The sequence below is a fragment of the Polypterus senegalus genome, chromosome 4 (genome assembly GCF_016835505.1).
Source record: "Polypterus senegalus isolate Bchr_013 chromosome 4, ASM1683550v1, whole genome shotgun sequence".
NCBI classification, from domain to species: Eukaryota; Metazoa; Chordata; class Cladistia; order Polypteriformes; family Polypteridae; genus Polypterus; species Polypterus senegalus.
Genome location: NC_053157.1, coordinates 164,387,770 through 164,410,091, shown reverse-complemented (window position 1 = coordinate 164,410,091; position 22,322 = coordinate 164,387,770). Strand labels below are relative to the sequence as shown.

The 22,322-nt window shown below is 34.9% G+C and overlaps 1 protein-coding gene across 6 annotated transcripts in view; it reads right to left on the bottom strand.

Annotated features, from left to right (window-relative positions):
* The window catches only part of LOC120527788 (SH3 domain and tetratricopeptide repeat-containing protein 1), a 69,033-nt gene that overhangs the window by 26,370 nt on the left and 20,341 nt on the right, over positions 1–22,322 (bottom strand). For 5 of the 6 annotated variants that reach the window (XM_039751610.1, XM_039751609.1, XM_039751605.1 and 2 more), the window contains exons 2-9: positions 21,952–22,020; positions 19,242–19,369; positions 14,515–14,620; positions 12,146–12,289; positions 8,930–9,122; positions 6,033–6,109; positions 4,529–4,724; positions 1,481–1,608 (exon numbers count right to left, since the gene is read on the bottom strand). In XM_039751610.1, the coding sequence (XP_039607544.1) occupies positions 1,481–1,608; positions 4,529–4,724; positions 6,033–6,109; positions 8,930–9,122; positions 12,146–12,289; positions 14,515–14,620; positions 19,242–19,369; positions 21,952–22,020 (1,041 nt within the window). The remainder of the gene's footprint in view (positions 1–1,480; positions 1,609–4,528; positions 4,725–6,032; positions 6,110–8,929; positions 9,123–12,145; positions 12,290–14,514; positions 14,621–19,241; positions 19,370–21,951; positions 22,021–22,322) is intronic. The other variant, XM_039751606.1, reaches the window with a different exon arrangement.

Genomic DNA, 22,322 nt, shown 5'->3' with positions numbered 1-22,322 from the left:
AAAACAGATGGAAATTTTGAAATTAGAAATATTTGTTAAACTTTAGTAAAATGTTTTTTCACCTCTAGAAAGTTTAAAATGAAAATTAATAACATAGGCTGTATTTTCTACAACCTCTGTTGCAGTTTCTTTCTTCTATCTTCTCATGTGATATCTCTTTAACTCCTCAACTCTTTCTTCTCTTGGATTTCTCTGCTCTTTCTCTTTCCACTTTTCAGCAGAGACTGTTTAATTTCTGCACAATTTGATTCACTTTCACCCAATATTTGGAAATCTTGCTTTTTAGCTGGATGTTTAGCTTTTTGTGTTTTTTAGCTTCATATGCTGTTGAACTATCTATAATTAATGATAAGCCCGGCTCCAGTATTTTTAATTATCAGTCATATATGAAACGGTCTGAAACAGCACGGATAGGAGTCGTAACTTGATGTCAACACAATATGTTTATTAAGCAGCTGTATGTCATCCCTTCCCTGACTTTATTTCCTGGCTACATGATCCTGTGGGGTGGGGTGGGGGGTGTTGTGTAGTACAGGGTCGGCTTTCTTAACTAATGATGTTTGTTTATGGATCTAGATTTAGTTTTCGCTAATCTTCATTTCCATATATATTTAAAAAAAATGTGATAACAAAAAAGGTAATGACAGTGTTTTACTGTATCTTGTCCTTCAAATGTTATAATGTTACCATGAATATCTCTCTATGGTAGGCAAAATGCAAGAAGCAAGAAGTACAGAGTCTAAATGTAACTGAGCTTTTTTCAAAAAAGCTACAGTTACTATAATCTTTTCCAGCAGTTTCAAGTGTAAAGCAGGCATCAACAACCAACCCTGTATATCTAGGGTGGGACATATAGGAGAGAAAACTGTAAATAAAACGTTTTAGATCTTCATTTTCAAAGAATGTAGCTAAAAGTGATTTGCGAAATGCCAAAGAGAAAGTTACAGGAAAAGATATAACAAGATTATGTGACAGCTACACTTTATCACCCGATGGTGAGATGGTTGTTGTTTGAAATGTCACCTGCATCAAACTATATTGGTTCAAGTCCTGTTTCCCTGCTCATACCAATCCCAAAACTATGACAGCGAAACATTAAATCAGAAAAAATGTGTATATTTTTAACATTTGCTATACAGTACTTACACAAACAATAATGATTACTTATGGATTACCAAAAAGGTGACGGTGTGCACTATCGGTGAACCATTTTCCCCACAAACATCGACCTGAACTATATAATAAATCCTGTCCTGTTCGGAATATACACATAACATTAACACGTATAAATGTATACTTCACAAATATTCAATGGACCCTAGTGATAAATGGAATTAACATGAGGGATTTAATTTAAGCTCAATATGCAGATAAGTCTCCAAAAACATAATATTTCCTACACTATATGCAGATAAACAGAAATGCAAAATGTCTTTGATGCTTCTTTTATCCATATACAACTACTAGAACATTAACTTACCCATTTTGAAAACTGTGCTACTCTCTGTCTCCAATATTTTATCCAAGAAAGTGATGAAATTTGCTTCTTTATGCCCTTGTAATTTAAGCAGAGAATTCAGTTCTTCATCAAGGACAACATCAGCCGGCCTGGAAAATACACAGAAGGCTATCAGAGCTGGTCTCACTGTTATCAAGGAAAATTGAACAGAAAGCAATGTCAGGTAAGTCATTATAAACAGCCAATAAATCAGAACTAGGTTTTAATAAAATATAATGCAATATTCAAATAATACAGTAACAATCTAAAAAATTAAATATTGACTAATAATATACATCTCTGCAGTGGTTTAAACATTACATTTTACAGAAATATTTAAAAAAATAATTTTTTGCTTTGCACCCTCACCCACCATAACCTAGCATCTATAAAGGAGAAGCAAAAGGTTTAAATTTGCCACAAATTTTGATATCCAGTTTTTAACTGATCTTGACGTTTTAGGTTCCCATGATACCGAAAATATCGATATCTCGATGATGGGTGTGCGTGTGTGTGTGTGTGTGTGTGTGTGTGTGTGTGTGTGTGTGATGATTTCCTGAGGACGGTGTAAGGTTAAAATGGCTGGACAGAAAAATACCGAACTCGAAACTTAAGACTGTTAAGAGATAAGAATTTGCTGATTAGTCAAATACTGTAATTCTGCAATAAATTATTAATTCTTATCATTAATTGCTATCACAATTACCTATTTTATGATCAAAAAAATCAGCATCAGAGCAGTAAATAATTACTGAAATGTTATAGAATAGTTTGGGTAATTTGGTTCCTAGGGCGCAAAGCCTACTGACGCTCATGTCCAAATTTTTCCCCACTAATACTGACATCCAAACCTAGAAAAAACTGTTAAAATTTCAGTGTTCAGTTTGATTTTATTAGTAATTGCAAATGGTCTCAATTTACAGAATGTGCTATGAATAACACAACACAACTAATGAATTGGTAGAGCATGCCACCACTTTAACTCTTCACAGCAGCAAAGATACAGATACATACATTGGCTGACAGGAAATGCATGGGTAAAGCACCTCTGACACGGTTGAAGCACAGCATAGTGGCATGCATAGTGTGACATAGTTGACATGAAAACAGCTAAGCAAGCATACTGCATGTTTGGCATGAAAACAACCTCATCAACAGAGCGGCATTACAGTCTGGCAAAATGACAAGGTCTGCTGTGCTTGAGAGTTTCATGCACCACACTATCCGCCATGTGTTTGTACGTATCTCATAGGAAAACAGCTCACGACAACCTGTGTTGCACAGATCAGCTGATCAAATTCATCACACATGCAAGTCAGACACTCTCAAACCAAAGGTAAGTTCTGGACGCTGTTACTTCATAAAAACGATGGTGGCACCCTCGACAGACTTACCTGGGTTGCTGTGTCTCCCGACTACAACAATTCTATGTGCTCGCTGTGAACTGCATTGCACAAGCTAATCAATGACAAGAAGGACAGCAGCACCATCTGCTGACCATAATATGAGATACACACTTCATCACAAAATAATGTGGTTTACACCAGAATACGAAAAAAAAAAATCAAGACGCATGACCACTGCTTGCCATCAAGCCAAATGCATTAAACATTTCAGTGATGAAAAGCAAGAAACCATAAGACAAGACACTACTGTGCATGCCCAGGTGAGAGGTAGGCCTGAACATATAGGCCTGCAATTGCACAGTGTTGTGACACTTGGTCCACCAGAATGCTATAGTCATCCTGCAATACAGACAGAGCAGCATAAACCACTTTTTCACAGAGGCTCGCTTAAGATACTTTTGGTGTCTGCTACTTTAACCTAGGCCAACATTTCTTTATTATTTTCTACAAGTACACAGTTTTTGATCACAATTATTTACCTAATTTTGACCCCTCTTGTAAAATGTTACATAAAGTAGTTAATGACACCTTTTTAAACAAAAGCCAGATTGTAACCCAGCATCTCTCAACAAGAGGTATAACTTCATTCAGTGTAAACACATCAAAAAAAAGTTACTCCAAGTTAAATCGGATTCATTTTTGGATATGGGTTAATATGGTTAGTGCAATATAATATAAAATGATTGCAATTTATATCTGTTAACACATGTAATTAAAAGTGACTATGCATGCATAGTAATATGAAAAAGATAGTTAACACTTCATTATTTGCATCTGAAAATGAAAACAGACAAATGAAGATGAATATTTTTTAACAATAATGAATAAGGCAAATCAACAATAAAATACTGTATAAGCAAAACAGATGTTCCACAATCAGAGGTCTGAGCATTAAGCATACAAATTATTATTTAAAAAAAAAAAAAAAAACTTAAGATGATTGTTGAAATTGATTGTTTGAAGAAAAACAAAGTGTATATAGATATATATATGATTATAAAAGATTCAAGGAAAAAGTTTAGTAACAAATGCCAACAGTAGGAAAAAATTCTTATGAAATGTTGCCCCGCAAACATCCTGATTCACTATTGCACCTTCTGTATGTGTAGTGGTGACCTACAGAACACTACAACTAACTTAAAAGAATAAGCATTATTTCATGCTTTACAAGCATAAATTAGTCTTTTAGAGAAGAAAGTCTGATGCAATTGAAAAATAAATGTGTTTATGAAATGATCTGAGGGGCATGACATTTATATATTTAATATAACCTTTTCAGCCTTAATTAAGTCTAAGAAAACACTACTCATTTCTATTATCCAAGGTAAAATATTTTGCAGTGTAAAACATATCATACCCCATTGACATAACTGAAAAAGCTTACAGCATACTATATACACACACACACAGTGTCTATCAGAGTGTGTGCACGCACTTTACAGACTGTATAATATTTGTGTTTAAAATTACTTGGTTACAGCTACACTAAATTTGCTACCTATTCTTTTAAAAATGCCTGGATAGAAAAAAAATGATTAAATAATACTAAATAATTCCCTTGAACAAGGTGCCATATACATAAGAAGTATCATTATTAACACAGTATACAGTAAAGAATATTTACTTGTAGGTAGAGTTACATGGTGCTACATGACAAGTCTTTACTAGTCCAGTTTGACCTGTATCTTCATGTTTTGCAACAAACCATTCCAAACATGAAACAAGATAGCCAACAATTTCAAAAGAATCTCCAGTCTGGAAGCTAAGTTCATCTGGTCCATTGGCTTCATAATCTGAAGTAGCCAAGCAAAAACCTGTAGCTAGAATAAAAAATAAATAAATAAATAAATAAATTATAATAAAAAAAATACACACACATTTAAACTTCATTTTCTTAGAATGTATATTTATGCTGATTTGACATCTTGTAAAGCACTTTGAGCTACATCCTTTGTATAAAAATGTGCGTTAGAAATACAGCAAATGCTGTGGCTTTAAGAAAAGGCATCTTCAATTAAAAAAAAATACCCTATAATCCAATATTACAGACAAAAAACATCTTCTGTAGCATTGGAGTGGTTTTAATAATTTAAATGACACTGTGCTGATAGCTGAACAGAACAAGAATTATAGGATAATTTAAATGAAGTGGAGAAGTCATTTGGTATGAAGAGAAATATGAAAAAGACAATGATCATTCTGGTGCCAAGGATCAAGATCAAAACTGATGGAAAAGACATTGAACATTTACATACCTGAGTCACAAAATAACAGATGTTGGGGAATGCAATGAAGAAACTAACAATGGAATTGAGATAGCTTGATGTGCATTACACAGCATGCAAAAGATTATTACAGCAATTAGTATTAATTTAAAAATATGAAAAAGATACATCAAATGATACGTTAACTTTATTATATAGATAGGACACTTGAGACATTTGGACACTAGTTCAAGCAGGCATGAGGATAACAGAAGCATTTGAAATCTGGTAGTATAAAAAGAACATGATTCCTTGTATAGTAAAAATGAAGTGAGGAAGTTCTAAATCTGGTGAATGAAAAGAAATATGTAATGTCCATAATCAAGAAGAAGGTGTGTATTTTGACCATCTTATAAGGCAGGACAACATGCAGAGGCAACTGCATGAAAGACACATACAAAGAAAATGAAGTACAGGAAGACCAATAAAAAATAAAATAAAAATAATGACATCAGTGAACATCAGGGAATGGACTGGTACCAGCATGAAGCATCTGGAAGGCAATGTCAAGACTGTTAACAGTGGAGAACTAGAACATGGAGCATGTAACTAAATGATGTGGTTAAGATGATAACACAAAGCTGATTTTGCATAATAAATATAAACTTGACACTATCCTTCTATCTATTCTCCCCTCTCATTGTGGCAAGAGGAAAATCAACAATACATTCTTTAGTAAAATATCTACCAAGACTAAGCATCTGACACAGTTTGATGCATCATTGTAAAAAGGGGCTATGATTAACGTAAAAAAACTAAAAACTTTCTCCAACTGGCAAATTGTACAAGGTTTAAAAATTAAAGTGACAGACATGAAACTCCATAACCATATAAATTCAAGCACTTGACTATAAAAATCTTTACCTGCTTGGTATGGAAAATCAAACTGATCATTCCTGCAGCATATCCATAGATTTTCTGCAAAGTTTTTGAATAGGACCCTAAGTAAACAAAAACAAAACCCATAAAAAGACAACTATATTAGACAGAAATAAAATAGTCCAAAATAAAATTGTGTTACAGTAAGTCTTACACAATATTATTTAAGATCATTTGTCATTTGAATAATCCAAAAGGAAACCTCTGCAATCACAATATTGGCTTCATGTTTTTTTTTTTGTTTTTTTTTTTCTTTTACACAAAACTGGTACTAAACTATATGAAGATCAATTTTTTTAAATATTTAACCAATTGCAGTAATGTGAAAAACTGCAGCCATTTCAGCAGCACTGGAAGAAGGACTAGAACTGAAAATGGAGAAAATAACCAGTGTCCCAAGATGTGACAGAACTGAACAAAGGAAAGGATGGGAGTCTCACACAAAGTAGGTACCCCAGCTAGGAACTGTGCCAGAATCCAACCTTTGTTTGTTTGTAGATACTTTATTTGTTGGTGAACAGTGGGATACCAAACTCTGTAATCTCTGGTACTTTATCCACAACTTGACACTTTATCCGTGGTTACTGATCACCCTGTGTATCACATTTATTGCATATAATGCATGTGTGAGCATGAGCAAGTCACTTGACCTGCCTGTGCTCCAATAGGAAAAACAAAAAGAAATGCAACCAATTGTATCATAAATGTTTTATGTCACCTTGGATAAAGGTATTAGCCAAAAAGGTAAATGCAACGTAAACATTAAGTTTGCACTGTGAGTGCTGTGCTATTGCCAACCTATGGCAGTTCAACTTGTCTTGACTGTGTTATATAGCTGAATGTGTACATGCTGTGTACAATTGTGTGTTTTTAAACAGGCTCCTTCTAAGCAAATGCCTATTCTCATATTTAACTAAAATTACTGAATAAGTTGGCCAAATAAAAACTCTTAATTTGCATGTCTGGCCACCAATTACTGTAGATTGCATTTATATTTATGTTTTTGCATGGAAGGCAGCATAACATTTATCATACAACAATGCTTTTAAAAGTGTTCTTAGGCACATTAGTAATTGGTCAGCTACACTTTAATCTACATCTTGGTTACATTACCTTTACAATTATGTTAACAGAAATAATTAAACAATAAAATCAAACAATAAGGGTTTATTTCAATTCAAATTGTGTTATCTGAAGTTGGTAATTTTCTTTACTAGGAGGAGGTTAGGAGCATGTGCTGATAAAGCACATTGCCGCACCCACCACATGACAAATCAACTCAGGATCCCAGATTGGCACCCAAGTGCAGCCATGCAATGGGTGACACCTCAGCACCACACTAGTTTAGATGGAATGGAACAGTTTGAGGTTTTTTATGGTGGCTGGAGTGCTAATTCTGCCACCAAGCCCCAGATTTTTCCCTGTAGTTTGGAGGGCCTACATGCAGGGCTGGATGCAAATTAACATCATACCCAGGATGGAGCAATTGCAGGCCGGTTTAGTAAAAATAATAAAAAAAAAAGTTGACAATAAAGAAAATGCAATAACAATAAGCTACAAAAACATTTGCCCAATGTCCACACAACACTTTAACACGTAACACCTAAAGTAAGTTAGATGTATAAAATAAAAACTTTGTAGTTCCTTGCATGTACATGTTTTTGAACTAGTGAACTGTGTAGGTGATATGCCATTGTGCTACACTTCAATGCAAAAACTGGAAGAGAACTAATCAAGAGAAAAAAAAGCGTAATCAAGAAGAGCAAGTAAACACAGATGGTATAACTAGGACTTACTAAAGTTTAAATGACCTTGCACCAAACAGCATCAAGAACCTCCTGCAACATATTCTTTATTGTCTTCCAGCACTATGTACTTTATATCAGCTTACTGTTTACTTGTAATAACCATACTTTTATGCTTCATAAATGTATCTTTTACTTGGTCTTTGCCTTGATACTTGGTTCTGTCTTTTGTTATTAATTGAGCTTTTTCTGTGATTCTGTTCCTGATGTACTAGTCTGAATACCCGTGAACTGCTTTAAGCATCAGAAAGTCACCATATAAATAAAATGTACAGTTATAAAGCTCTACTACTTTTTGTTAATTTAGCAGTTTGCAGCTGAATTATGTTCCTACTAAAAATTAGTGGAGGTATAAGAGAAGGAGGCATGGAAGAGGTGGGTTCTTTGCCTTGAGTCATGTGTGGTAAACATATTGGGAGAAAAAAATTTAATCAATGGAAGTGGATGCATAAATTATGTAGTGGTGTTAAGGTTAGTGTGCAGGTGGTAAGTACTGTTTGCAAAAAATGAAGGATGCAAAAAGCCAATGTAGTTATTATAAATTTAGATCTCAGCAAATGAGTTCTTTTTGAGGAAAATAGGGAAGTTCTACTACTTAAGTGTGTCAGATGGAGGTGTAAGCAAAGCAAGTATAGTGAGGGTGAGAGGTGCGCGGAGGAAATTCTCACTTCTAAGGAGTCTCTCTGGCATTAAACAGAAAAGTTTATGAAAGCTGTTTAAGGAATAGTATGCTCAATGGAAGTGAGACATGGCCAAGTTAAATTTTTAAACACCAGTCCTAATAAGGAAAAGTAAAAAAATGAAGAGAAAACTTAGTAATGCAAAACATGAAACACAAATAGACTTAATCATGTAATGAATAAGATTCAACTGTTTATGTAAAATTAAAAAAACTTAAAGTATGCATTTGTCTTCAGCTGAGGAGTAACAGGTGTGGCCAAATGTGAAGCCAATCTATACCTCATGATGTCCTAATGAAAAGCAAGTATACAACAGTAACTCAACCACCCAATTATTAACAAATACTTGATAACTAGACAAAAAATTACTGTATGTCAAAAATATATATCTACTTACTGACTGAATGGTATTAACGGCTCCAAGGAAGACTTAGCTACTTGAGCCTTTGAAGCATTGGACAATGACTGTACTATCCAATGAGATCCAGTTGTCGGAGTATCAACAATCACCACATCATTGTACTTCAAGTGAGGTTCACCATCTGTCAAATCTTGAAGTAGTTTTCCTGTGAACCGTGCAAACAGTGTACCTAGAATGAAATTTACATATGGAATATACAATACACCTATAAATGCTGTAAAGCAGAATAATTTCCCATAGTTGCTGTTCATGTACTGCAGAATAAAAGGGCTTAAAAAAAAAATTAATAAAAAAAAAAGCTGCTTCAAAAAGTAACTACTGAAGTCAATGCATTAAATACTCTTGACAAATTTAAAGTAACTTAACTGTAAAGGGACCAAATTTAAATCCTTCTGTAATCTACTATTTTTACTAATATCATATTACTTACAGTGCCCTTTACTATTATTGGCACCCCTTAGTTCACTAGTAAGAAGGGATTGAGAAAAAAAATACTGTTTGCTTTAGAACCGTCATCTTGCACTGAAAAAATGAGAGACGTCTGACTTTTAATTGAAACAAGTTCATTCCAAAAAAAAAAAAAATATATATATATTTTTAACAAAAACAAATGTGCCACAATTGTTGGCACACCTGCATTTAATACTTTATACAACCTCCCTTTGCCAATATAACAGCAATATAAGGTTGGAGGATACACAGCATGGCACCTGAGGCCATTCCTCTTTACAGAATCTCTCCAGATCATTTAGGGTCCTAGGCCCTCTCCAGTGTATTCTGCCACTTTGTTTAGTCTGTGACACTTCATCTTTAATGATGGTTAATGACAGAGACATAGAGAGAAATTATATTGTAACTGTTTGCTAGGATCGCAAGAACTTGTAAAAAGTCTTGTGTTTTGATCTAGGCAAACAAAACTAAAAAAAATCTTTGACTATAATACCTCAAACTCCCAAGAATTAAAAGAAGGTGGATAAACAGATCTGATTGTGGACTCTATATTAGAACACTAGGGAACAAACTTCAAGGTTTTATGTTACTCAAATACTTATCATATACAGTATGTTTACTGCTATGTTTTACTTTTTTTATAAATACTCCTTACTGTTTTCTTTTTTTTCACATTGTCTTTTTTAAACAGCATATTTCAATAGTTTTCCGAGGCCTAGAGGACACTGGGGGATGCGACCATTTGACTATTCATGCAATATCATAACAGCCAGTATCCCCTATAAAAAAGGAGCCTAGAAGCATACTGTGATCTCCAGATTTCCCTTAGAATAGCCCTGGCTGTTGGTAATAATGTTGTAGTGAGTGGAATTTTCTTAGGCATCATGCCCTTTTTCCATCTCAGCATGTACAAATTGGGCTTGCAGTTCATGCAAATGAATGCTGAAAGCACAAAGAGGCTGAGGATATAATCATGCAGAGGCACGGAGCTGCCACTTTACAGAAATGAACGCTGCTACCAGAAGTGAAGTGAAAGAAAGTTCAGCAAAGTTCTTGGAAGGCATGATTAGTAAGTTGCGTCATTGAGTGCAGTGATGTCACAATACCAGAATTTCACGATACTCGATACCATTGCAAAAACAGAAATCCCATTGAGTTTTTTTTTTTTTTTTTTAAAATGTACAGAATATAAACACAATAATACTGTATATTAGTTCAAGCACTTTAAAATTATTTCCCACCTTACTGTCAATGGCTGGAATAAAGACGCTGATACATCTACAAGTATATATTTTGTGTTTATTTATGTAATGTGCCCTTGAATATCTTGATAGGCACAATTAAATAAATTAGTATAACAGTTTTTATTTTCTGCCATAAAAATTTACTTTGAATTGTCTCTGTGTTGATAAAAGCTTGAAAAACAAACACCCAATTTCAAACTATACAATAATAACAACATTGAAAAAAATCAATAAAATCTAAACAGTGTGCAACTTAAAATTATATCATTTAAAAAAGGTTGTTGCTGAGCCTTAACTATGGCGTTATTTCAGTGCCACTATTCTGAGCACACGTAAAAAAATATTGAGCGCACGTAAAAAAAGATTGCAAGTGCAAGTGTTGCATTTTGAAGAGAAATTTATTTTGAGCGTACAAAAGCTGAATTTGAGTGAACAAAATTCATTGCTGCGTGCCAAAAATGTATTTCAGTGTTTGCGCTTATCCATATACACACACACACAATAGCACCCCTCTCGCTCAGTTTTTTCATTTGCGCTTGCTCGCAATGTGTTGCTTGCGCTCACAACATTCTCTGCTGCGAGAGCTCAACTCTCTGTACACCGTTATAAGTGTGCCACAAAACCAACCAATCACAGACTTGGTTTTAAAAATTCTGATTGGCTCTTACGGTCTCCAATCAGCTCGCTAGCTGCTGCATTCCGGAAACAGTCAGTTGGCATGGTTGTATAATGCAACTACATTATACTACACCAACGATAGTCTTAACAAATAATATATTTTAAAATAAAATAATTAAATATATTATCCGCAAATTGGGATTTAATTGAGTTTAGCTGGATTTAGCTACATTTCGGACTGTTTCCGGAATGCAGCAGCTAGCGAGCTGATTGGAGACCGTAAGAGCCAATCAGAATTTTTGAAACCAAGTCTGTGATTGGTTGGTTTTGTGGCACACTTATAACGGTGTACAGAGAGTTGAGCGCTTGCAGCAGAGAATGTTGTGAGCGCAAGCAACACATTGCGAGCAAGCGCAAATGAAAAAACTGAGCGAGAGGGGGTGCTATTGTGTGTGTGTATATGGATAAGCGCAAACACTGAAATACATTTTTTGCACGCAGCAATGAATTTTGTTCACTCAAATTCAGGTTTTGTACGCTCAAAATAAATTTCTCCTCAAAATGCAACACTTGCACTTGCAATATTTTTTTACGTACGCTCAGAATAGTGGCACTGAAATAACGCCATACTTAACCAGGAATCAAACCTAAGTACTGGAACCAGTGCTCCACAAGCCATTTGAAAATTTTAATGCTCTACCTAGTGGTTCTTCCATGTAATGGTAAATCACAACCAAAAATGCAAACACCAACACTATTAGAACAACATAAAATATGTAGTTAGTTATCTCTCCATTTATTCCTAACTTAATGAATGCTATTAGCTAAGCCTTTAAAGATGGACTGGAAAACGAAAAAAAGTACCAAATTTATATTTTACCTTCTTGTTGTAGGATACCACAGTACATTAAATGTAAACCTTCCTCATTTACTTGGACTGTAATACCAGCATCATCTTCATCTAAATGATTAAGCAAAAAGACTTGTTCCAAGAATAAATTCTCTATGCAGTGGTTAACAAGGCCTGAAACAAAATGTAAATCAGAAAATTAAAAGCAAAACAAAAATTTTATCTAATAAAGTGTACTATTATATTCTTAAGATTTGCTTACAGTAATGGAAAATGAACCAGACCCCCTGGACAGGTACAGCATGCTAATACAGCATTTTCAACAGACATTGTTATTTACATTTTAATAGCAAACCAGGAGTGGAAATATCTATGGAACACCAATGATGAACATATTATAACATTCTATCACACTTTTTTCTTATTCAGTTCTGCAGTATTTTGTAATGTATTTTCTTGTTCCATTTGAGTGAATTTAAAATGTAATTAATATCCATATAGACAAGATATAGTTTATTACAGCTAACAGAAGAAACTCTTCACTTAAGTAAGGAAAGGGACTTCACAGACTTATTTTGAAACTGCTTAGATACTTGAACACTCAGTTATGATGCTAAACACACAATGTAACTTCTTCTAACCTAGGTTCTAAATAATTCCTTATGAGATGATTGCTTATGATTGTAGTAAGTCTGTCAGGCAAAAAACAGAGAAAAAAAACATTTCTCATGTAAAATACTGTAAATTATTTGTATTGTTATAAAATCCGCATTTAACATTCATGTAGGCGACAAATATACCAACTCATATGTAGTAAACATTAGTATCCTATTAATATGCTATTTCGACAATAAATTGATAAATGTTTAATACACAAGCAAGGAGTTTTAATAACTTTTTCATTCTCAGATGCTGATACAATATTGATAAGGGCTCATTAAAATCCTCTAATGCTTCACATCCCCTTCTTTTCATTTTCTTTTTTGCTACTTAAAATTAACTTTATGTTTACTCTTCCTGTGTGTCTCAGGCCAAATATGTGTTTCAGTCAGTCAGTCAGTCATTGTCCAACCTGCTATATACTAACACAGGGTCACGGGGGGTCTGCTGGAGCCAATTCCAGCCAACACAGGGCACAAGGCAGGAACAAATCCCAAGCAGGTTGCCAACCCACCGCAGTACACACACACACACACACACACACACACACACACACACACACACACCCGGGACAATTTAGGATCGGCAATGCACCTAACCTGCATGTCTTTGGACTGTGGAAGGAAACTGGAGCACCCAGAGGAAACCCACACGGGGAGAACATGCAAACTACACGCAGGGAGGACCTGGGAAGTGAACCCAGGTCTCCTTACTGCAAGGCAGCAGCGCTACCACTTTACCACCGTGCCACCCATATGTGTTTCACTCTCAATTTAATCATCTCATTAACATTATGAAAACCATACTGAACATTTAAGGATTATTTCTTAGCAGCAGAGATGCAAACAAGTTTTAAGGGTTGACTAACTTGAGGATAGTCAAATTAAGAGATTGTCAGGACACAGAACAATGATAAGACCAAAGTCAAAAGAAAAAAGAGACATACCCTCTAAATAAAAATTCAAAGGCTCATAAACCCTAATTTTTTTTATTAGACTATTTGCTATGAAATGAATTAGGGTATTTCCTTTAATGCATAAAGTTTAGGGACCTGGTTATGCATACTGCCCATCTTTTATTGGGAAAGTAAGAGGACAACACAGGTTATGAACCAAAAGACTAACAATGAGGGTCACTCTTACAGTGCAAACAATACGGTGGCATCCATGCAACCAGCATACAAAAACGTCAGTGCTCATGTTAAAACAGAATAACAAAAATAACATTTAAAAAACACAGAAAAAACAATTATTCGCAACAAATTATTCCAAATGAATAAAAATGGTTATAAAGAGCTGCTAACAGAACGCAAACACTGAACTTAAACGTGGAAAGAGCATTTTTTACAGTAGTTTCTGCCACAGTTATAGCATTAGTGCTGTTCATTTATTAAGAATGTAAAAGTAGTACATTTTGTTATCAATAAAAACAAGCACAAAGAAGAAAAAAAACCATACATTTATATAGACACATGCACAAAATGTTCTACACGTGGCAATTATTTTTTCCAATGAAAAAGGTTGCAGTGTCCTACTGTATCAATTTTGTTCGATAACCTCAGCATCAAACATGACCATATGGGTAATTTTAAGAGATATACAATTTATGTTGATATTTTTTCATTATTGAATGGAAGAACATATAATCACAGCAACATTTTATACAATTATTTCTTGAAAAAGCCACTTAAATTGTCAAAATACCAGCAGTAAGCCAATAAGAAATAAAAAAAAAATTACCAAGTGAATAATATGTAGAAAACTTCCATATCTCTTCAACAGTTCGAAAAGTGATTATAATCAGATCTTCATCACTAATAATAGCCAACAGTCTAGCGGACAGCTCCTAAAAACATATTATAAATCACGATGAGCTGAAATTAGTAAGCAAGTAATGTAAAACAGTAATTAAATTTTTTATAATTACGTAAAATCTCCCTCGATATAAAAGAATGGCTTTTTACGTTTTATTTTTGTACATTTTCAATACTATGATACAGTACCTCTGAAACTATACAAAGGATTTAAGCAAGAAAACTGAGAAAACAGTCTAAAAACTTAAAATTGTTTAAGTTGCAATTATAAACAATGTCATTCTTCATTTTAGTAAAATACGTAACTAAATCCAGAGACATAATATAATGTTAATCCATCCATCCATTATCCAGCCCACTATATCCTAACTACAGGGTCATGCTGGTGCCAATCCCAGCCAACACAGGGCACAAGGCAGGAAACAAACCCCGGGAAGGGCACCAGCCCACCGCAGTTGTTAACATCTTAATTTTTAAAATACACTTTTTTTGAATTGAAAATTTGAATTTTGAGTCATTGAAGTAGAATTTTTCATGAGGCTTTAAAAGAGCCATTATCACAAGTTAACATAACGTAAACAGTTTGGACTTTGGATATGCAGCATCATATACAGGTTGCATCGAACACTGCTGAAGCGAAAAAGTCACTTCCCAGAACAAATTTTCACAAGTATTTAAAATGTTAACATAGTAGAATGTATTATGTTGAATGGATAATAAAATTAATTTATCATAAAGAGGATGTTCACTACTTATGAAATATGATTTCAATACTGTGCTCAAAATTGTAATAGTCTACTTGTTCAAGGTGTAAACTACAGTGGGTAGTGACAATAGTTGTGACCAGTAGGTGGCACTACAAGCAAGGAATTAGGTCTAAAGAAATGAATTAAAATCAGGAATATCAAGTGATTTAGGCTTACTTGGCATTCCCCAAAACCACTGGCCAATTTTATGAAATCCCAAAAAAATTTTTATAGTTTAAGTACAGTTTTACAGTTAAGGGACTGGGGTTTTATCTGGTCCTCCCTAGGAAAAGATGTATAGTGCTATAGGAATTTAGGAGTTATTTGGGGTTCTTGGATGGGTTCTACTCATATGACCTCAGAGCACTGTGACATTATCCAAGATTTAAGAAGAGGTTTCTGTGACATTTCCAGAGATGATTATGGACCAGTGAGCTTGGCGTCAGCAGTGGAGAAAGGCTCAAATGGCAAAGGAAGAAGGAAAGAGAAGTGAAACAGTATGGTATCATGGAAGGTGAGCAGGGTGGGATATATTTTGTAAATGAAAAGGCAACCCCTGGAGAAATTAATATTGAGATAAGCCCTGAGGGCATCGGTGTCTTATTTTCCCTTTAATGCGTCTCCTGTTGCAATTATTGCTTTCTTGTTAAATAAACTTGTTTTTTTTATTTTATTTATTCTCCTGATTTGGTCTTTGGGTTTGAGGACAGCTGAAGAACACCCCCTAAATTTCACAAAGGCTCAAAGTAATTTTGGCAGGGTGCAATGGATACTAATGTTTTTCATTGTAGAAACATTGTAGAATCTTTCAAAGAAAAAAGTGTTGCTGAAACCCCTTGTGCTGTATTTGATGCCCTTTGTAGAATTCTCCTGCAAGAGCTAGATCTCTCTCCCTATCTTGTATAAGACAGAAGATGAGGCCATGACTCTACAGTGGTTTATCTGACAATTTGGTGACAAGCTGCTCTCTCAGCTTTTCTTTAATATTCCACTTCTATCAATGGTTCCATTTTAATTAATGAAAAAGCTTTGTCTTTAATACAGCTCTGATGTGGCACCAGCATTCTATTTCTGAGTGTTTCTGAAAGGGTTAGTTTTTACCAACAAGCTGTAATACAGTTACAAATTATTAAGTAACAATCACTGAACAATGTTGAAATGTATTGCTGTCTCATTGTTTTTTCCAGGAGTATTTTGATTATATTTTTTAATTTTGATTGGTTTCATTCACATTAGACTGGGATTGGCTAACTACAGAAGTTCACTCTATAACTACATATATACACTCATTTGTACACTATGGTCATCAACTATTTTCTTTTCTTTTCTTTTCTTTTGATGCTGGCAATTACATTTTTTTTTACCCGTTCCTCTAACTAAGAAAAAGTTTCTAAGGTGGTAAATTTTAACATTTAATACCCTCCACTGACATTAGTATATCCACAATGTATTTTTTACTATTCATGACAATTACAGTTTGATTTAAAAAAAAATGCACACATTTCAGATATCTAAAATTGAAGATATTTGAACTGTTTAAATTAACCTCCTAACAGAGTGAGATATCTATACCGGTTTGATCCCAAAAGTGATGGACTACTGGAGTTTCATTATAAGTAGCTGTGCTCATTAGACTTAGAAAGATTTTTATCCAGATATTATTATATTCCACATTATATCTGGAAAAATTTATATTTTTCTATAAGACCAGAACTTTGACTCATGAATAGCCGAGCAGGGCTTTGGGAAAAGAGAGTTTTTACTGAATCCATATAGAATTGCAACCTTTAAGGGAAAATACAGATAAATAGATATGTATGTATATGTGTATTAAATGTATTTGCTTAAATGAAAGGACAATTACAATTTCAAATAATTTAACTGAAACATCCTCAAGCAGGACATTAAACAATTTCTAGCCAGAGGGGATGACAAATTCAACACAGCAGTTGCTGGATCTTATCACCGTGAGTATGTCATACTACAGTGGTGTGAAAAACTATTTGCCCCCTTCCTGATTTCTTATTCTTTTGCATGTTTGTCACACAAAATGTTTCTGATCATCAAACACATTTAACCATTAACACAAAATGCAGTTTTTAAAAGATGGTTTTTATTATTTAGGGAGAAAAAAAAAAATCCAAACCTACATGGCCCTGTGTGAAAAAGTAATTGCCCCCTGAACCTAATAACTGGTTGGGCCACCCTTAGCAGCAATAACTGCAATCAAGCGTTTGCGATAACTTGCAATGAGTCTTTTACAGCGCTCTGGAGGAATTTTGGCCCACTCATCTTTGCAGAATTGTTGTAATTCAGCTTTATTTGAGGGTTTTCTAGCATGAACCGCCTTTTTAAGGTCATGCCATAGCATCTCAAATGGATTCAGGTCAGAACTTTGACTAGGCCACTCCAAAGTCTTCATTTTATTTTTCTTCAGCCATTCAGAGGTGGATTTGCTGGTGTGTTTTGGGTCATTGTCCTGTTGCAGCACCCAAGATCGCTTCAGCTTGAGTTGACGAACAGATGGCTGGACATTCTCCTTCAGGATTTTTGGTAGACAGTAGAATTCATGGTTCCATCTATCACAGCAAGCCTTCCAGGTCCTGAAGCAGCAAAACAACCCCAGACCATCACACTACCACCACCATATTTTACTGTTGGTATGATGTTCTTTTTCTGAAATGCAGTGTTCCTTTTACGCCAGATGTAACGGGACATTTGCCTTCCAAAAAGTTCAACTTTTGTCTCATCAGTCCACAAGGTATTTTCCCAAAAGTCTTGGCAATCATTGAGATGTTTCTTAGCAAAATTGAGACGAGCCCTAATGTTCTTTTGCTTAACAGTGGTTTGCGTCTTGGAAATCTGCCATGCAGGCCGTTTTGCCCAGTCTCTTTCTTATGGTGGAGTCGTGAACACTGACCTTAATTGAGGCAAGTGAGGCCTGCAGTTCTTTAGACGTTGTCCTGGGGTCTTTTGTGACCTCTCGGATGAGTCGTCTCTGCGCTCTTGGAGTAATTTTGGTCGGCCGGCCACTCCTGCGAAGGTTCACCACTGCTCCATGTTTTTGTCATTTGTGGATAATGGCTCTCACTGTGGTTCGCTGGAGTCCCAAAGCTTTAGAAATGGCTTTATAACCTTTACCAGACTGATAGATCTCAATTACTTCTGTTCTCATTTGTTCCTGAATTTCTTTGGATCTTGGCATGATGTCTAGCTTTTGAGGTGCTTTTGGTCTACTTCTCTGTGTCAGGCAGCTCCTATTTAAGTAATTTCTTGATTGAAACAGGTGTGGCAGTAATCAGGCCTGGGGGTGGCTACGGAAATTGAACTCAGGTGCGATACACCACAGTTAGGTTATTTTTTAACAAGGGGCAATTACTTTTTCACACAGGGCCATGTATGTTTGGATTTTTTTCCCTAAATAATAAAAACCATCATTTAAAAACTGCATTTTGTGTTTACTTGTGTTATATTTGACTAATGGTTAAATGTGTTTGATGATCAGAAACATTTTGTGTGACAAACATGAAAAAGAATAAGAAATCAGGAAGGGGGCAAATAGTTTTTCACACCACTGTATATGACTAAGAATCACAGGGCATGAATAATTACAGGACTCTGTGCAGACGTTTTAGCACAGCTTCATGTTTCCAAAGCATCACCAGCTTCCTGCATTCTGACAACCAATGAAAACTGCTGCTTGACAGTGCTGGTGCCTGTATGAAGACTTTCCAGGTACGCAACGTTCTAGCGCAATTTCTGCTCTTGTTTTCCTTTCTCAGTTCTCTCAAGGTACAACAAACAAGTGGCTGCATTGTATGCAGCATTATATATCATTAAAGCGAACTCATACATTTATAGTCATGTAATATGGAAAGCATGAAAGAAAAAGTTTACATTGTCTTACACTAAAAACTGCTGTGACCTCTCCGCTTTCATGTTCCAAAATCCTCATCTTTTCTCTTAGTATTTCCTGTAGATCACTGTCAGGAAGACCATTCTTCTTTCTCACCATTACTAGTTTAATGGAAATGGCTAAATGAAAAACAACAGATTTCAGACAACCCTTTGAACCTTGTGAAGAATATAATTTTATTCTTAAATTTTCTTTTTGGTACAGTCCAATAATACACTTTTGGAGGCTTATTTGGTTACTTACAAGGATGAAATTGCTATTTTGCCATGAAATAAGAAAAAAAAACCTAAACGCTTGTATTAAACATGTTCTTGCATAAACAGCTAGAAAAAAAATGCTTTACTTCTTTACACTGGCTTTCATTGAGCAAAATTAATTTAAAATATTTAAAATAATTAACAAATTTAGCATAAGTAAAATAAACATATTTTTCATACCAATTTACAAATAGAATTGAAGAAGCTTTTGAACACATGTATTTGTGACGTATTTCAACTACATATGCAATTATACAAAAAACAGGAAAAATAAATAAATTTAAAAAAAACACACTTTTGAACTGTTACCATTATAATAATTTAAACGGCAATGCAAATTGTGGACCAGATTATAAAAATAAGCAGTTATTTAAAATATTATGGTATGCAAATAACAATATAGAGACAAGATAATGAGAAAAAAAGAATTATGAATGAAATCAAGATCTATTCATTCCCTGCATAAATTTTGATTCATGTTACAGAACTATCAGGACTACATAATTAGATTTTAAACAGGAAGTTTACATTTAAAGCAGTTAAACAATTTTCCTTCTCTGGTACTAATAAAAGTTCTCTAAAAATATATTAAACACTAGAATTACCAGAGCCTACGAAAAAACTTGTAGATCCCGCCCACTTTAAATCCCATCACACCTCTCGGTCAGCATCTTTTGTCCTGTAAATGTGCAGATAAAGACAAGCAGCAAGCAGCCTGCTATTCCATCCCCCCCACTGCCGCAGAATGTGCACAAAGTTCTCTCAGCTCATGCCTTGATTATCTGGGAGTGAAGTGCTGGAGTTTTAGAGTGGAAATAATAGATCGTTATTTAGAACACATGCTATTTCATGTGTGTTCCGTTTCTACAATAATCTGTGTAAAAACATTGTTAAAACAGAAACATTTTTTATATTTTACTAGTAAATGACAAAATGTGGGCATAAACTATATACTGTGTGAAGCCTGAAGTCCAAAGACCAAATAAACAGTTTCACAAAAGGTTCAAGGACAAGGCAACAGCTTCCATGGCATAGCGGTAAGATTTGCTGACTTGTAATCAAGAGTCCCCGGTTCAATCCCGACTGCCTCCTGTATTTCCTGTTTTCAGTAGTGAGCTGATCTTATTGTTAATATTATAGAGTAAACATATATGTTTGGTTTGCGTCTGTAACAGCCGATGTACATTTATAGGACTTGTAAGTGTTACCTTTTTTTTTTCCCCACTTTTATTCTCTCAGTCACAATCACGATGCATACTACCCCACTCAGGGATCTGACGCTGTTACTTTTTATCTGAAACTGGGAATAACTGTAGATATGAGTGGTGTTTTGAGGCAATGGAAATGGACATTCTCTGATCTGGATGGATTAAAGACATAGATATATGAAATTTGGAATAACTAAATTGTATGACCTGTATAGTACATTTCGAAAAAAATTGTGACACGGATGCAACATCATTCATATTCATTTGCATAAAATATAGCGCTTGTAATCACTGACCGCATGTTTGTTATACTACATTTTTCTTTAATATTTATGTCACTGTCTCTGGACAACACTGTCAAAGGATCCATTCACATGTGCATGCTAAGTTTGGCACACAGGGGCTCAGCATTTAGAATTGCCAAGCAAGCATTGGATTAGATAGCCAAAGACAACTAGAGGATTGTATAGTCAGCCTAAACACAGAATAGTATATTTCTGTCCTCTGTCAGCACAAAATCTTCTTTCCTTGTTGGGACACTTGATTACAAGTCAGCAAATCTTACCGCTACACCACAGAAGCGGTTGTCTTGTCCTTGAACCTTTTGTGAAAGTGTTCATTTGATCTTTGGACTTCAGGCTTCACACATTATATACTTTATGCCTACATTTTGTCATTTACTACCAAAATATGAAAAACTTTTCTGTTTTAACAATATGTTTACACAGATTATTGTAGAAACGGAACACACATGAAATGCATGTGTTCCAAATAACGATCTATTATTTCCACTCTAAAACTCCAGCACATTACTCCCAGATAATCAAGGCATGAGCTGGGAGAACTTTGTGCATGTTCTGCGGTGGTGGGGGGATGGAATAGTAGCCTGCTTGTCTTTATCTGCACATTTACAGGACAAAAGACGCTGACGGAAAGGTGCGATGGGATTTAAGGTGGTTCCGGATCAACGAGTTTTTTTCGTAGACTCTGGTAATTCTAGTGTTAAAGGATCATTATAATCATTAATTATAAACAATAAATTAAGCAAAACATTTTCCCAGGATTATTAAAATACTCCTGAAATGAACATAATAATTAACAAAAACATATTTGCGAATAAAATTCCATTCAGCATGATCAACATTTTTACCTATAAATTCAAGTTACATATTTAAGATATTCAGAAAACATCCGCTGTAGGCTTACCATATAAGGATAATGAACAATAACTTTTACCTGTTGGACAAGTGTCATCTGAAAGAGCTGCTGGCTCCAGATCTTCTTGCAGGGATACATAGAAGCTCTCTGAAAGAAACAACAATTACAATACATTAAAATTTTGAAAAGAAAGAAGATTCCATCCATCCATCCATTATCCAACCCGCTATATTCTAACTACAGGGTCATGGGAGCCTGCTGGAGCCAATCCCAGCCTACACAGGGCGCAAGGCAGGAGACAAACCCCGGGCAGGGTGCCAGCCCACCGTAGGAAAGAAGATTCCGAGAGCCAAAGACTAAAAAAACTCCTTTACTGCTCTTTCAGAAAGAACCGGCTGATGTACTAATGCTTCCAGGCTTTTTTCAATCATAAAAAACATTAAAAGACT